The 17,076-nt window shown below is 56.3% G+C and overlaps 1 protein-coding gene across 1 annotated transcript; it reads left to right on the top strand.

The window, feature by feature from the left end:
- Positions 1-1,000: 1,000 nt before the first annotated feature.
- LOC140910929 (probable N-acetyltransferase camello) lies at positions 1,001-13,539 on the top strand. Its single transcript, XM_073343100.1, is given in 3 exon segments — positions 1,001-1,087; positions 11,874-12,098; positions 12,100-13,539. Coding segments are annotated over 3 exon segments (768 nt in total). The 3' UTR covers positions 12,556-13,539.
- Positions 13,540-17,076: the final 3,537 nt, after the last annotated feature.

Below are 17,076 nucleotides of genomic sequence, written 5' to 3'. Positions count from 1 at the left end.
CTAGGCAGTTCTTAAGTATCTAGGGGGTGGGGTAAGGGTGTATGATCATTGCAGATCCCTAGAGGGCAGGTGTGTGCAGGAGTCTGGACACAGAGAATGGCCGACACCCTGTTTCCTGGCAACTGATGGCCTGGGCCCTTCCCCCCTGCAAGGTGAGAGCTGAAGGGCTGGAGAACAAAGGAATCCGGTGACCTCCTGGCCCGGGAAAGGGACAAAGCCCAGAGGAGGGGGGGCTGGAGGGAGTTTCAGTTGGGGGCTGGCTGGGACATGGAGTGAAGGGCAGATGGGGTTCTCTGGCTCACTGCCCCCCAAAATGGACCCAGCTGAGAGGTCCGGTTCTCTGCACCTGCAAGCTCTGTTTTAGACCATGTTCCTGTCGTCTAATAAACCTTCTGTGTTCCTGGCTGGCTGAGAGTCCTGTCTGACTGCGGAGTTGGGGGGCAGGACCCTCTGGCCCCCCAGGACCCCGCCTGGGCGGACTGGCTGTGGGAAGCGCAGGGAGGGGCAGAGGAGGCTGGAGGCTCCGGGGTCAGACCCAGGAAGGTGGAGCCGGGGGAGCCGTGTGTCCTGCAGACAGGCTGCTCCCCGAGAGGAGACTTCCCAGAGTCCGGCCTGGCTCGGTAGGGAGCCGTTCCGGAGCCTGGCGCTGGGACAGGGGGTCACCCCCCGGGCACCCTCCCTGCCCCCCCTCCTGGGTGACTGACATCTTTGGTGAGTAGGCCACGCCCCTGGTTTTCGCCCCGCCCAGCTGGGGGCGGGGTTAGCCAGGGGATTATGCTCCACCCCCTGGGGATCAGAGCCCATCCCCCTTCCCCAGCGTGAGGTCATGTGACAGTAGGCCCCGCCCCTCCGCGTAAGGCCCCGCCCCTCCGCCCTGTGTCCTGACCCCTCGGGCAAGGCCACGCCCCCGCGCCTGCCGCCCCCTCCTCGCCCAGCGCCGCGCTAGCCGCCTATTGGCTGGCGAGAGTATGTGGGCGTGTCCTCAGAAGGAGCGCGTCCAATGAACAACGGCTCCGGGCGGCGTCACGCGGGTGCTCTGGGTGTCCCCGGAAGTGGCGTTGCCGAGCGAAGGCGCGCGGGGCGGGCGGTGAGTGGGGCCGGTGGGAGGCGGGGATTGGGGGGGGCTGGAGGGTTGTAGGAGGGGGCCGAGGCGTGGGGGGCCGAGGCGTGGGGGGGGGGCGCACGGGGGGGGCGAGGGTTGGGGGGTGCACGGGGGGGGCCGAGGTGCGGGGACTGGGGGTGCATTGGGGGGTCGGGGGGAGGCGGGGACTGGGGGTGTATGGGGGGGCCGGGGAGAGGCGGGGGGGCTGAGGAGTGGGGGGAGGTGGGGATTGGGGGTGCATGGGGGGCTGAGTCGCGGGGGGGCCGAGGCGTGGGGGGAGGCAGGGATTGGGGGTGCATTGGGGGTTCGGGGGGAGGCGGGGACTGGGGGTGCATTGGGGGGCCGGGGACAGGCGGGGGGGCTGAGGAGTGGGGGGAGGCGGGACTGGGGGTGCATGGGGGGGCCGGGTAGAAGCAGGGGGGCCAAGGCGTGGGGGGAGGCGGGGGCTGGGGGTGCGCGGGGGGCTGGAGGGAAGGGTTGTAGGAGGGGTCCGAGGCACGGGGGGGCTGGGTGGAGGTGGGGGTGCCGAGGTGTGGGGGGAGGTGGGGATTGGGGGGGCTGGATAGAAGCCAGGGGGGCTGAGGCGTGGGGGGGCCGGGTGGAGGGGTGCACGGGGGGGCTGAGGTGTGAGGAGAGGTGGGGTTTGGGGGTGCGTGGGGGGCTGGAGGGAAGGGTGCGGGGTGGAGGGTTGTAGGAGAGGGCCGAGGCATGGGGAGGGCCAGGGTTGGGGGGTGCGTGGGGGGGGCGCCGAGGTGCGGGGATTGGGGGGGCCGGGTGGAGGCGGGGGTGCCGAGGTGTGGGGAGAGGCGGGGATTGGGGGTGCATGGGGGGGCTGGGTAGAAGCAGGGGGTGCCGAGGCGTGGGGGGAGGCAGGGATTGGGAGTGCATGGGGGGGCAGGGTGGAGGCGGGGGGGCTGAGGTGTGGGGGGAGGCGGGGATTGGGGGTGCATGGGGCGGCTGGGTAGAAGCAGGGGGGCCGAGGCGTGGGGGGGCCGGGTGGAGGGGTGCACGGGGGGGCTGAGGTGTGGGGAGAGGCGGGGTTTGGGGGTGCGCGGGGGGCTGGAGGGAAGGGTTGCAGGGTGGAGGGTTGTAGGAGGGGGCCGAGGCACTGGGGGCCGAGGGTTGGGGGTTGCACGGGGGGGGGCCGAGGTGCAGGGATTGGGGGTGCATGGGGGGGCTGGGTGGAGGGTTGCCGGGGAGGCGGGGGTTGGGGGTTGCATGGGGGGGCCGGGTGGAGGTGGGGGGGTGCCGAGGCACGGGGGGGCTGGGTGGAGGGGTACATGGGGTTCAATAAGGATAAGTGCAGGGTCCTGCACTTAGGACCGAAGAATCCCATGCACCGCTACAGACTAGGGACCGAATGGCTAGGCAGCAGTTCTGCGGAAAAGGACCTAGGGGTGACAGTGGACGAGAAGCTGGATATGAGTCAGCAGTGTGCCCTTGTTGCCAAGAAGGCCAATGGCATTTTGGGATGTATAAGTAGGGGCATAGCGAGCAGATCGAGGGACGTGATCGTTCCCCTCTATTCGACATTGGTGAGGCCTCATCTGGAGTACTGTGTCCAGTTTTGGGCCCCACACTACAAGAAATGATTAGGGGGATGGAGCATATGATTTATGAGGAGAGGCTGAGGGAGCTGGGATTGTTTAGCCTGCAGAAGAGAAGAATGAGGGGGGATTTGATAGCTGCTTTCAACTACCTGAGAGGTGGTTCCAAAGAGGATGGCTCTAGACTGTTCTCAGTGGTAGCAGATGACAGAACGAGGAGTAATGGTCTCAAGTTGCAGTGGGGGAGGTTTAGGTTGGATATTAGGAAAAACTTTTTCACTGGGAGGGTGGTGAAACACTGGAATGCGTTACCTAGGGAGGTGGTAGAATCTCCTTCCTTAGAGGTTTTTAAGGTCAGGCTTGACAAAGCCCTGGCTGGGATGATTTAACTGGGAATTGGTCCTGCTTTGAGCAGGGGGTTGGACTAGATGACCTTCTGGGGTCCCTTCCAACCCTGATATTCTATGATTCTATGGAGGGGGAGGCAGGGGTTGGGGGTGTGCGGGGGGGCTGGAGGGAAGGGTTGTAGGGGGAGCCGAGGCACGGGGGGGCTGGGTGGAGGGGTGCAAGGGGGGGCCAAGGTGTGGGGGGAGGCGGGGTGCACAGGGGGGTTCGGGGGGCTGAGGTGCGGGGGGTGCACGGAGGGGGGGCTGGGACCTGGGGGCTCCGGGGCCGGGACTGAGGCTTCCAAACCCACTTGGGGAGAAGAGAAACATCCGCCCCCCTGCCCCGAATCCCCTCGGTCTGGAGCCGCAGTCAGCTCCCCCCGTCACAGGGGCCCCCTGGGGCACATTGCCCGTAGCGCCGCCTGCCCTGCCCACCTCCCCCTGCGCACCCCCCTTCGTGGGCGAGCGGTGCCTGGCAGCGACTGCCCCCTTGGTGCAGCGGGTGCCCTTCAGCCAGTGGCTCACCCCAGCTGGGGTCCTGATCCCAGGACACTGCAGGCTCCTGTAATGACCTGTCCTGGGGCTTGAGGTGTCCCGCAGCTCCAGGGGCTTGGCAGGGCCTGCGGGTGCCCAGGTTCCCATCACGGGGTGTGACCATATCACGTTGCTGGGGCGCTGCCAACAGCCAGCCCTGACCCACGCTGGGACCCCGCGTGGAGCCGCCTTTCAGTGTGGGGGCGACTCTCCCCACAGCCGCAAAGGCAGCAGAGTTGCAGATGGTGGCGATGTTGCGCGTGTGCCCTCTGAGCCACCGGGGACGGCATTGCCAACTCTGGGGGTGCGTGTTCCCTGCGCTCCTGCCCCTCGGCAGTACAGCGGGCGACAGCCCAGCAGCTAATCGCTCCGGGGCTAAATTCATTCTCTCTTCTGTAGCGCACACAAGCATGCCAGGCGCTGCACAGAAAATGGGCAACGGTTCCTGGGCTGAAGAGCGGCCCAGCTGAGGCGCTGAGCCAGGGCTGGGGTCAGCTTTGCAGACCCTTGTGGGTCTGACTGAGGTCACTGGACCTCTGCATCGGTTCATGGGTCTGATTGGGGCCTAAATGCTGTGGGATCCTTCCCTTTCAATTGTAACCGCTTCCTTAATATTGCATTAGCAAGGGGGCTGCTTATTTGCATTTAACTGCTTTTTTTTAACAAGGTGGGGAAAGAGAGCAATTAACTGATCCCCGTTAGAATAAGATGCTCACTGAGGTGAGTAAATGAAGTTTCAGGGCAGGCGGGATTGGCACATGGGTGCTGAGCACCCTGGAGATCTTCTGGTCAATTAAATGTGCCGCACAGGGTGCAGCTCCATACAGCTTCTCCCGAGCATGTGGAGATTATTTTGAATCTCCTGTACTTTTGAATCTCAGCTGATTTTTCCCAGCCTGAGTTGTGGCTGTACTCCAGAATGAACCCCTGTTATGTGCCAAGTGTCAGAGTCCAGCTCTTGCTTATCTGGGTGGAAAATCACTGTCGGCTTTGTACAGTGTGAGGGAAGGAATGTGTGTTCAGCGGGAGCAGCGCTGCTGAAACTTTCCAACACTCCCCTTCTTGGCTGAGCTCAGGCGTGGAGACCCCGAGGAAGTCAGTCACGTGTGAGTGAAATCCAGAGGTAGGGGGTTTCTTACTTGGGGAGGTCTTGCAACCTTAACTGTGATACTTGCAAACTCCCATCATAAGGACAGGTTTCAGAGTAACAGGCGTGTTAGTCTGTATTCGCAAAAAGAAAAGGAGGACTTGTGGCACCTTAGAGACTAACCAATTTATTTGAGCATAAGCTTTCGTGAGCTACAGCTCACTTCATTGGATGCATGCTGTGGAAAGTATAGAAGATCTTTTATACACACAAAGCATGAAAAAATGGGTGTTTACCACTACAAAAGGTTTTCTCTCCCCCCACCCCACTCTCCTGCTGGTAATAGCTTATCTAAAGTGATCACTCTCCTTACAATGTGTATGATAATCAAGTTGGGCCATTTCCAGCACAAATCCAGGTTTTTCCACCCCCCCCCCCCCCACAAACACAAACCCACTCTCCTGTTGGTAATAGCTTATCTCCACAGAGACCTCCCTACCAACACTACAAAAAGAAGGATTCTAGGTGGACTCCTCCTGAAGGTCGAAACAACAGACTGGACTTCTACATAGAGTGCTTCCGCCGACGTGCACGGGCTGAAATTGTGAAAAAGCAGCATCACTTGCCCCACAACCTCAGCCATGCAGAACACAATGCCATCCACAGCCTCAGAAACAACTCTGACATCATAATCAAAAAGGCTGACAAAGGAGGTGCTGTTGTCATCATGAATAGGTCGGAATATGAACAAGAGGCTGCTCGGCAGCTCTCCAACACCACTTTCTACAAGCCATTACCCTCTGATCCCACTGAGAGTTACCAAAAGAAACTACAGCATTTGCTCAAGAAACTCCCTGAAAAAGCACAACAAATCCACACAGACACACCCCTGGAACCCCTACCTGGGATATTCTATCTACTACCCAAGATCCATAAACCTGGAAATCCTGGGCGCCCCATCATCTCAGGCATTGGCACCCTGACAGCAGGATTGTCTGGCTATGTGGACTCCCTCCTCAGGCCCTACGCTCCCAGCGCTCCCAGCTACCTTCGAGACACCACTGACTTCCTGAGGAAACTACAATCCATCGGTGATCTTCCTGAAAACACCATCCTGGCCACTATGGATGTAGAAGCCCTCTACACCAACATTCCACACAAAGATGGACTACAAGCCATCAAGAACACTATCCCCGGTAATGTCACGGCTAACCTGGAGGCTGAACTTTGTGACTTTGTCCTCACCCATAACTATTTCACATTTAGGGACAATGTATACCTTCAAATCAGCGGCACTGCTATGGGTACCCGCATGGCCCCACAGTATGCCAACATTTTTATGGCTGACTTAGAACAACGCTTCCTCGGCTCTTGTCCCCTAACGCCCCTACTCTACTTGCGCTATATTGAGGACATCTTCATCATCTGGACCCATGGAAAAGAAGCCCTTGAGGAATTCCACCATGATTTCAACAATTTCCATCCCACCTTCAACCTCAGCCTGGTCCAGTCTACACAAGAGATCCACTTCCTGGACACTACAGTGCTAATAAACAATGGTCACATAAACACCACCCTATACCGGAAACCTACTGACCGCTATTCCTACCTACATGCCTCCAGCTTTCACCCTGACCACACCACACGATCCATCGTCTACAGCCAAGCTCTGCGATACAACCGCATTTGCTCCAACCCCTCAGACAGAGACAAACACCTACAAGATCTCTATCAAGCATTCTTACAACTACAATACCCACCTGCGGAAGTGAAGAAACAGATTGATAGAGCCAGAAGAGTTCCCAGAAGTCACCTACTACAGGACAGGCCTAACAAAGAAAATAACAGAACGCCACTAGCTGTCACCTTCAGCCCCCAACTAAAACCCCTCCAGCGCGTTAAGGATCTACAACCTATCCTGAAGGACGACCCAACACTCTCACAAATCTTAGGAGACAAGCCCCCTCCAGGTTGCCCCCCTTGCCTACAGACAGCCCCCGAACCGGAAGCAAATACTCCCCAACAACCACATACCACACAACAGAACCACTAACCCAGGAACCTATCCTTGCAACAAAGCCCGTTGCCAACTGTGCCCACATATCTATTCAGGGGACACCATCACAGGGCCTAATAACATCAGCCACACGATCAGAGGCTCGTTCACCTGCACATCCACCAATGTGATCTATGCCATCATGTGCCAGCAATGCCCCTCTGCCATGTACATTGGTCAAACTGGACAGTCTCTACGTAAAAGAAAAAATGGACACAAATCAGATGTCAAGAATTATAACATTCTTAAACCAGTCGGAGAACACTTCAATCTCTCTGGTCACGTGATTACAGACATGAAAGTTGCAATATTACAACGAAAAAACTTCAAAACCAGACTCCAGTGAGAGACTGCTGAATTGGAATTCATTTGCAAATTGGATACAATTAACTTAGGCTTGAATAGAGACTGGGAGTGGCTAAGTCATTATGCAAGGTAACCTATTTCCCCTTGTTTTTTCCTGCCCCTCTCCTTCCCCCGACGTTCTTGTTAAACCCTGGGTTTGTGCTGGAAATGGCCCACCTTGATTATCATACACATTGTAAGGAGAGTGATCACTTTAGATAAGCTATTACCAGCAGAAGAGTGGGGTGGGGGGAGAGATTGTAGTAAACACCCATTTTTTTATGGTTTGTGTGTATAAAAGATCTTCTGCAGTTTCCACAGTATGCATCCAATGAAGTGAGCTGTAGCTCACAAAAGCTTATGCTCAAAGTTGGTTAGTCTCTAAGGTGCCACAAGTCCTCCTTTTCTTTTTCCCATCATAAGAATGCAGGTTTGAGCCTGGCTTATGTTCTGTTTTTAGGCATTAATAGAGCACTGGTCGCTGCCCCACCTAGGCCCCTGCAGTGGGGATAGAGCTCTAGCTGATCAGGTGGGGGTTTGTTTTGCTGTGATGGGAGGGAAGGAGCCTTCTGGAATCTCTCCCTTCCCTTCTCCCCTCCCCAGGCTTCTTCTCCCCTCCCCAGGCTTTGTTCTCTGGCTCTGTGTTGTGGCTGTACTCTCCCTCTCTCCCAAGGTGACCCAACCTGCTCTGTCCTGAACCTCTCCCAGAGGGCAGCTGTCACTCGAACCATGGGAGCTGCTAATATAAACTTCATTTCACCTGCAGCACATTCAGCCCTGGGGCAAACCTAGAGAGCAAAGGATGACCTCAGGTCTTGGAGACTGTGGATCCCCATTGGGATCACACTGCCTGTAGCCCACCTGGGTGTTCTGGATTAGGAAGCTTTAGTCCAGGGGTAGTCAATAGGCAGATCGCTCATTGGCCTATCTCCCCCCCCCCCCCCGCCCTCGAGATCACTGTCCCCCACTCTTTCTGGGGGCAGAGTGAGAGTTTGTGTCTTGTCACTTTCAGGGAATTTCTTTCTGTGTCAGGGTCATGCTGTGTCTGTTTTGCCCCCAGCCCCATGTGAGAGGGGAGGAAATGTAGCTCCAATCCATTGCCTTTCCCAGCTCAGATACCAGTCAGGGGCATAACAGGTAAAACTAAAAGCTATTCCGTTACTGGTAGCACAGAAACCTGCCCTCAGTGAGAGCTTCATCTTGCACCAGTCATGTCCATGGGAGTTTTTCCATTGACTTTAAAGGGAGACGGATCAGAGTAGGGTGCTGTGAAACGTTCTGTTTTGACAGGACTGTGACCACATCTGAATAAATGGTGGCAGATCAGATTTGATGCAGTTAGCTTAGATGATTTGGATCTTGTGCCTGGAGTTGGGATGAGCCTGGGATTTAATAGATATGTAGCAGATAAAATAATGTCCTAAAGGAAAATAAAATAGAAATATAATAAATAACAGGGAACAATAAAGGAAAACATTTGAACTGGTAGAAAGTTTTTTGAGCAAAGGTTTTTAATTGAAAAGTGAGCTTCTCTGGAAAGTGAAAAAAGTGAAAGTTGATTTTTTTCAACTTTGTGATTTTTTTTTCAAAATGTTATAAACGTTAATAATGGGGTTATGAAAAATGTTTGTTTGAGAACCCCAGTTTTCATTACATGAAAATATTAATGTGCTGTGTTTTGATTTTAAAACAATCACAAAAATAGCAATAAATTGTTCAATTTCAGAGCTGGTAAAGTGGAGACAACTTCTGTTTTTTTTCACCAGTTTTGTTTTTAAATTGTCAACCAACTCTTGATCAAATAAAGTAGCAAAAAACCCAAATAAAATAATAATGTGGAAATAATATAATAAAATTACAATAAAAAGAATAATGGAGTATAATCGTGATACAATAATATCACGCAAAGTATATTAAATAAAGGCCTGATCCTAAATATGCTTATTGCCTCGGGCCCCAATCCTGCAAATACTTCTGCACATGCTTAACTTTACTGTCATGAAATCAAGGGGACTTCGTGGTCGTAAAGTTGAGCACAAAAGTGTTTGTAAAATTGGGTGCTAATTTAATAATATTGGCCGTAATCCTGCAAAGATAAAAGCATATGCTTTGTTTATACGCTCTGAATAGTCCCATTGCTTCAGGGAAGCTACCCCCAGTGTGTAAAGTTGATCACACGTGTGCATCTTAGCAGCATGAGGGCTGTTGTCTATCCTAGCTCCCCTTCCTTCAGAAAGACCTAGCTTCACCGTTCTCTCAACTGCATTTCTCCCCACGCCCCTTCTTCAGCCCTTTGAAGCCTTGTCCTGTGACGGTAGCAGAGGAGCACACCAGTTGGTAGTTGCGATCAGGAGTGTCAATGTCATCAAGAACTGACCATATCCCACCGTGTACAGCACCCTACCAGGTTGAATGTATTCCCTCCAGATTGACCAGACAAAATCCCTCACCATACAGTACTTTGACCCCGACGGGTTGGGTTTTATTTTTCATGTAATGCTCTAAAACTCAAGCCATAGCCCCGGGCTGTATTACACAGCCCTGAATGTGTTTGTTGAACAGGGGCGCTCGCAGTGTGGAACGGGTTTCTCTGGAGTCTGGACCTTGCCTAGACCATGACCAAGAAATATGGACCATGACACGCATGAATTGCCGACCCCTGCTGTAGTGTGTGCGAACGTCGGCAGGGACGCGGGCTGCTGTGGGGGCTGAAAAGGAGGCTGCGGACTGGGCTGGAGCCGAGCCGGTGTCCTGTGTCCCTGTCTCTGCTCTCTTGCCTTCTGCCACTGTCTTTCTCTTTGACCCGTTCACCTCAACTCTGCCTCAGCTTCCCCATCTGTGAGGCGGAGCAATTGTTCCCTGCCTCTGAGGCTGTGGGGCACTCGGGCGCTGTGCTGATGGGTGTCAGAGGGAAGCCTGGAAGTAGGCAGTGCAGTGATATGGCACCGGACTGGGAATCGCCCCCAGGGATCTCGTCCTGGTCCTGACCCTGACCTGCAGTGTGACCTTGAATGAGTCACTTCCCAGCCTTGGGTCTCTTTCCCCCCTGCCCTGAGTCTGTTTAGACTGTCGGCACTTTGGGACTCTCGTAATGTAGGTCCATGCACAGCGTTTAGCAGTGTGAGGCCCTGATGATTTCAGATGGGGCACTAGGAGCTACCAGGATGCTACCAATAAATAGTTACACCCACTAATGCTCGCAGCCCCTCTGAGGGAGAGGTGAGTACACGAACCTTTCTTCTAGATGGGGAAACTGAGGCACGAGAGAGTGGAAATCATAGAATCATAGAATATCAGGGTTGGAAGGGACCCCTGAAGGTCATCTAGTCCAACCCCCTGCTCGAAGCAGGACCAATTCCCAGTTAAATCATCCCAGCCAGGGCTTTGTCAAGCCTGACCTTAAAAACCTCTAAGGAAGGAGATTCTACCACCTCCCTAGGTAACGCATTCCAGTGTTTCACCACCCTCTTAGTGAAAAAGTTTTTCCTAATATCCAATCTAAACCTCCCCCACTGCAACTTGAGACCATTACTCCTCGTTCTGTCATCTGCTACCATTGAGAACAGTCTAGAGCCATCCTCTTTGGAACCCCCTTTCAGGTAGTTGAAAGCAGCTATCAAATCCCCCCTCATTCTTCTCTTCCGCAGGCTAAACAATCCCAGCTCCCTCAGCCTCTCCTCATAACTCATGTGTTCCAGTCCCCTAATCATTTTTGTTGCCCTTCGCTGGACTCTCTCCAATTTATCCACATCCTTCTTGAAGTGTGGGGCCCAAAACTGGACACAGTACTCCAGATGAGGCCTCACCAATGTCGAATAGAGGGGAACGATCACATCCCTCGATCTGCTCGCTATGCCCCTACTTATACATCCCAAAATGCCATTGGCCTTCTTGGCAACAAGGGCACACTGCTGACTCATATCCAGCTTCTCGTCCACTGTCACCCCTAGGTCCTTTTCCGCAGAACTGCTGCCTAGCCATTCGGTCCCTAGTCTGTAGCTGTGCATTGGGTTCTTCCGTCCTAAGTGCAGGACCCTGCACTTATCCTTATTGAACCTCATCAGATTTCTTTTGGCCCAATCCTCCAATTTGTCTAGGTCCTTCTGTATCTTATCCCTCCCCTCCAGCGTATCTACCACTCCTCCCAGTTTAGTATCATCTGCAAATTTGCTGAGAGTGCAATCCACACCATCCTCCAGATCATTTATGAAGATATTGAATAAAACCGGCCCCAGGACCGACCCTTGGGGCACTCCACTTGATACCGGCTGCCAACTAGACATGGAGCCATTGATCACTACCCGTTGAGCCCGACAATCTAGACAGCTTTCTACCCACCTTATAGTGCATTCATCCAGCCCATACTTCCTTAACTTGCTGACAAGAATACTGTGGGAGACCGTGTCAAAAGCTTTGCTGAAGTCAAGAAACAATACATCCACTGCTTTCCCTTCATCCACAGAACCAGTAATCTCATCATAAAAGGCGATTAGATTAGTCAGGCATGACCTTCCCTTGGTGAATCCATGCTGGCTGTTCCTGATCACTTTCCTCTCATGCAAATGCATCAGGATTGATTCTTTGAGGACCTGCTCCATGATTTTTCCAGGGACTGAGGTGAGGCTGACTGGCCTGTAGTTCCCAGGATCCTCCTTCTTCCCTTTTTTAAAGATTGGCATTTTTTAAATGACTTGCCTGAGGCCAGAGAGGGAGCTCATGGCCTGCAGACCTGTGCTCATTGCACTGCTACAGCTCTGCTGACCCATGGCCTGTTGCTCTCTGCCTTGTGCTGAGCTTCTCTCCCCTCTCTCTCCAGGGCGCCATGGTGGACTATCGGATCCGCGAGTACAGAGACGAAGACTACGAGGTGGTGCGCGAGATGTTTGCCACTGGGATGAGCGAGTATGTCCCCGCCCTGTGTGTGCATGTGCTAAAGCAGCCCTGGGTGATCCTGGTACTGGCCTGCACCTTCTGTGTCCTGCTCACCAGCTCCAAGTCCCTCCTGCTGCCCATCCTGGCCGTCACACTGCTACTGGCTATGGGGCCGGCAGCTGCTCGGCTACTTCTGGACCATGTATATTGAGCACTGCTTAAAGGAGGACCTGCTGGACATCAGGACGACCTACATGGGTAGCAAGGGCTCCTGCTTCTGGGTGGCAGAAGCAGATGAGTGTGTGGTGGGCACCGTGGCTGCCAGGCCGTCTGACCATCAGAAGGGGGAGCTGATGCTGAAGCGGATGTCGGTGCGGAAGGACTACCGGGGGCTGGGCATCGCCAAGGCACTGTGCCAGGCGGTGATCTGCTTCGCCCAACAGCGGGGCTGCAGCGCCGTGGTGCTGAACACCCTGATGGTGCAGGACGAGGCCCGCCTGATGTACGAGCGCGTGGGCTTTGAGAAGTACCGTGACGATGTGCTGCCAACCGTCTACGGGAGACTGGCCAACGTCACCATCTCCAAGTACAGGTACGGCGTCCCCCCAGAGGAGCTGACGTGGTAGCAGACTCCGCGCTGCTGCCGAGGGCTGGAACCAGTATCTCCTCCTCTTCCCTTGCCCCGGAGCATACAGGGCGCAGAGGGTGAGATGCAGCTGGCTGGTCACCTTGCGAAGCGCTGGCCTGAACGAAGTGGTGTCTCGCTCTTACTGTCCTATGCTACCGATATCTGATTGCTCTGTGCAGTGGGGAAGAGCCAACCGGATCCGCTTTGGGCCTGTTGCTGGCCGCCTTCTTGAGGCTCAGACGGTGTGTTTTCCAGGGAGCTGGCCTGACGGACCCCACTGACATTGTCCCGCTGCCCCCAGCCTTGTCTGCCTCAAGGCTGGGAGCTGGGTGGCTGGAGCTGGGCCAGGTGCATTTGAGGCCTTTTCAGTATATTGCCTTGATGCAGCAGCTCAGATGGTTCCTCAGGTTGAGCACGGTGGCTCTGTGTAGTCTGCGTGCACAGGAAACTCAGCGGGGAGGTTTCCATGCCCATCACAGGGATGGGATGAGACTGCGGGGTGGGTCTTGGTGAGATGCTGGTAAATCACTGGTTCAAACCCGGGTCACATGGGTGAATTCAATGCCATTCCCACGTGCGTTGCATTCTTTCAGTGGCCTTCGAAGAGAGTGAGTGGTCTCAGGGTGGCGGTGGGATGTCTGTCCCCATTACACCTGGATCCAACTGGATGGGGTGTCGTTGTCAGCATCAGAAGCGCTAGACTGAGTGGACTGTGGGGACTGAAGTCCCCTCCTGTTTGGAGGAACCTCTTTGTAAGCAAAACCTGTCTCCATCCCTGTCCATCCAGCCCTTCTTCCCAGCATCTAGAAATCTGAACAGGCCTTTGTGTCGTTCTCCCCAGCAGGCTGCCTGCGGGCTGGTGTCCCTCCGTCCGTCGCTCAGCTGAGCGTGCTGCTCTGGGAGCCCCAGCTCTGGGCCAGCGCTGCGTTGCTTTGCTGTTGGTGTTGTGGAACTTTGGTGAATAAAGAAATTGCTAGATCGCTTTCTGATGCAAGCGTCTTTCTTCTGCGCCCTGGTACCAGTGCCTTCTCCGCCTTGGGTAAAGCGTACGAAGAGCCCAGAGAGTGAACACGTCTTGTATCGGGTTGTGTGTGCGAGGTGTAACACCACAATGAGTGGCAACAGGGTGAATAGCACATCCCCTTCTTGTAGGACATAAACAAGAGAACAGCCACTGTCGTGGAAAGGCAACACAGTTATATCTGCTTGGAAAAGTATTTCCTCTCAGTGTGCCGTTAGCCTGTGGAACTCATTGCCACTAGATACATGCAGCTGGTCAGACTGAATGGTCAGAACGCTCCCTTCTGGCCTTGGAATCTCCCTAGGAAGCTCCGAATATCATTGAGGCCACAGGCTCATCAGGGATCAAAAAGGGATTGGCCCCTTAGGGATAAGGAGAACAGCCAGTGTGACATTATATATCACTAGCTGCTGGGACTGAGGGAAACTTCCCCATTACTGCTACAGCAGGAAACCCCAGATGCAGCGGGTTTGGAGTTGCCTGAGATGCAACTTGGGGCTGCGTGAAACATGCACAAAGTCCCCTCCCCACAACCAGCTATGGGCACGGTCAATCCCACTAGTCCTGCCAGGCTTTCAGCCCCTGGTGCAAGACTCTCCCCCAACTCACGTGACCCATGTGCTGGGAATTTCTCTGTCTAGCTCTTCTGTTTTTTTTCCCCCCGATCTTTCCCTCTTCTCTGGCACTGGTGTTTTCTGCCCTTGTGTTACCCAGGGGGCAGACATTTCTCCTGTCCCTCCCAAGAGGAGCGCACCCAGCTCTGTAGTGCAGAGCTGTCCATCATTCCTGCTGCCCCTCTCCTACTGTCACCCTCTGTCTTTATTTTTGAGGTGAAGGTGGCTTGACTTTACAAGTTTCAGAGTAAGATCCCAGATTGCCACCCTGCAGAGGAATGTCTGCTCCAACCAGCTCTCTGGAGACGGCAGCCTCTGCTCGGCAGAAGCAGTGAGCTAGATTTCAATAGCCAGTGGGGCAGGAAGCAGGAGAGTTACGCCAGCCCTGCAAATCTGGGCCTGAGACGCTAAGGTGCAGCTCGGTTGCTTGAGTAGAGCACTAGCGTTTTCGCACAGCTGGGTGGCTACGTCCTTGGGTGCGATGATACAAATGCCAAAGGGAACCGATCCGGCTAGCTCATGGCGGCGTGTGGGATTGCAGTCGCAACTTGCTCCTCACAGAGCTGCCTCTTTCTGATACCAGGGTGAAGTTAAGGGGCAGAGCTCTCACCTCCGGCGGGGGGAAGTATCCTCTCCCTGCACCTGCTAGGGACTGCGCTCTAGCACCCGAGCTGGGAGTTGGACTTGGAAATTGAGCGTGTCTGTTCTAGCCCAGTGCAAATGCTTAGCCCCTGCAGGGTGAGCTGCTACCCTCCGGCAGCCTCACTCCACAGGAGGGACGTGGGGCAGGATCTCTGCACAGCCACGCTCCCTCTTCTTGCTGTGTACAGACTTGCTGCTGAGCTGCCCTCACATTGCCAGGGCAGCTGGAGGAACTGCGGGTTGTGCCTTGCCCTGCTGTCACGCTCACAAGCAAACAGGGTTGCAGAGAGGGAGCAAGGTTTGCCCAGCTGTTCCACCTTGTGGCCACACGGGTCCCTTTTGGGGTGGGGGAGCAGCCATCCTCTTGGCACAGTGCCCGGACCCCCCTAGGTATTGTGTGTCGGCCTTCAGGCTGGCAGGAGGCAGCCAGCACCAGGGGCTCTGTTTGCTCCCCCTTTCCCTGAGCAGCAGCCTGTCCCACCCACGGGCACAGAGGGCAATGTGCCTGGGTGGGCTGGAGGGCAGCATGGGACTGCTGTGGGGGGTGGGGTTCCTATCCAGTATCCCCCGCAGGGCAGTTCTTCAAGGTCCAGCCCCCTTGGCTCTGGTCCCTGGCACCAGCAGCAGAAAAGCCACCTGCAGGATTTTCTCCCCACTCCAGCCGCTGGCGGGGGTCATGAGACGACAAAAACATTGCGCAAGTCGCCAATTTTCACTCAGCCAAACTGACCTCTGTGGGCCATGACTGTCAGTGGGGCTGGAGCCAGCCGGCTGGCTTGTGGTCTGCCTGCAGGGGGAGGGAGGTGGCCACATCCCACTGATGGTAATGGACTGAAACCTGGCCCCTGGCAACATGGCTGCCAGCCTGTGGTTCGGGGCTGGGCAGGGCACATGATTGGCACTGTGAGGAGCAGTGGAGAATGGGGGGAAAGGGGCTGGGGCCAGTGCCCTACTCCCACATGTCCCGTCCACGTCCCCCATCGAGGGGTCGCACGGGCCCAGCCCACTTCCCCCAGGGCCCCCCATGCCTGAGGACACTGCTCAGATCCGGAGCCCCCTCTCCCAGGTGAGCCATTTCCCCCGGGGCCCAGGCTCTGCGGAGATCAAGCCAAGGGCCAGCCTGGCACCCAGGGGAACCCCGAGGGAAAGGCGGGCGAGGCTGGGGAGCAGGGGGTGACAAAACCCAGGACTCAATGTCCCGGGAAGATGTGCAGATTTCCCTGGCCAGCAACTTCCAAAGAGGACCAATTGTGGGAAAACCAGGGCAGGGGGTGTGAGCAGCCGGGGATGAGGGTGCAGGAGGAAGTGGGGAGGGGGGAGCAGATGTGGGGGGGCAGGAGGGAGGCTGAGGGAGAACAGAGGACAGTGTTGGGTAGAGGAAGACAGGATTGGCTGGATGCTTCCCCAGCCGGGGGGCCGCAGGGGGGGAGGGGAGCGCCCTGCCCCAGCCTGGGGGGCCGCAGGGGGGGAGGGGAGCGCCCTGCCCCAGCCGGGGGGCCGCAGGGGGGGAGGGGAGCGCCCTGCCCCAGCCTGGGGGGCCGCAGGGGGGGAGGGGAGCGCCCTGCCCCAGCCGGGGGGGGGCCCGTGTTGCAGCACTGCCAGCTCTCCCAAATGGCTGTGGGCGTGGTGGAGGTCCTGGTTTTTCAGGGCGGGCCGAGCCACATGCCGCAGCCTCGGGGCTGGGGAACGGCCCGGCCCTGCCCTGCCCGTCTGTGCGGCCCCAGAGCAGTGAGGGGCCAGGCGCAGTGGAGGGGGAATTGGGGGAAAAGCCGCTGGGAGTCCAGACCCATCAAGGCTTCCTTCCTCCTGCTGCCTTGGGCCTTCTCCGCTCTGTGGGAGCCGGTCGGGGGGCAGTGAGCCTGGGCAGGGGGAGCGGATGCAGGCTGATACCAGGCCGTGGGTGGCAGTTCCCCCACGCTGGGGATGGGACCTGGCGTCTCTCCGAGAGTTGTGCAGCGCCGGGTGCGTGCGAGGGTCCCTGCTCAGCCGCCCGTCTTCAGCCATGCGGCATCGCAGAGTTAAACACGAGCTGAAACCCTGCCTGGATGCTGACGCAGCCCCACCGCTCCTGCGGCCCGGGGATCTGCCTCGGGCCTCTTGGTCTCCTGATGCCGGCAATCAGCAGCCTGGGCCCGTCCAGAGCCTGCATTTGGGGGGGCTTTGTGCCGTACGCGGGGGCTTCCGGCCGGGGGAGCCCTCTGGTTCCTGGCACTCCCAGGCGTGTCCAAGCCAGCAGTGCCGG

The sequence above is a fragment of the Lepidochelys kempii genome, chromosome 4, assembly GCF_965140265.1.
Source record: "Lepidochelys kempii isolate rLepKem1 chromosome 4, rLepKem1.hap2, whole genome shotgun sequence".
Lineage (NCBI taxonomy): Eukaryota > Metazoa > Chordata > Testudines > Cheloniidae > Lepidochelys > Lepidochelys kempii.
This window is presented reverse-complemented; position numbering and strand designations above follow the sequence as displayed.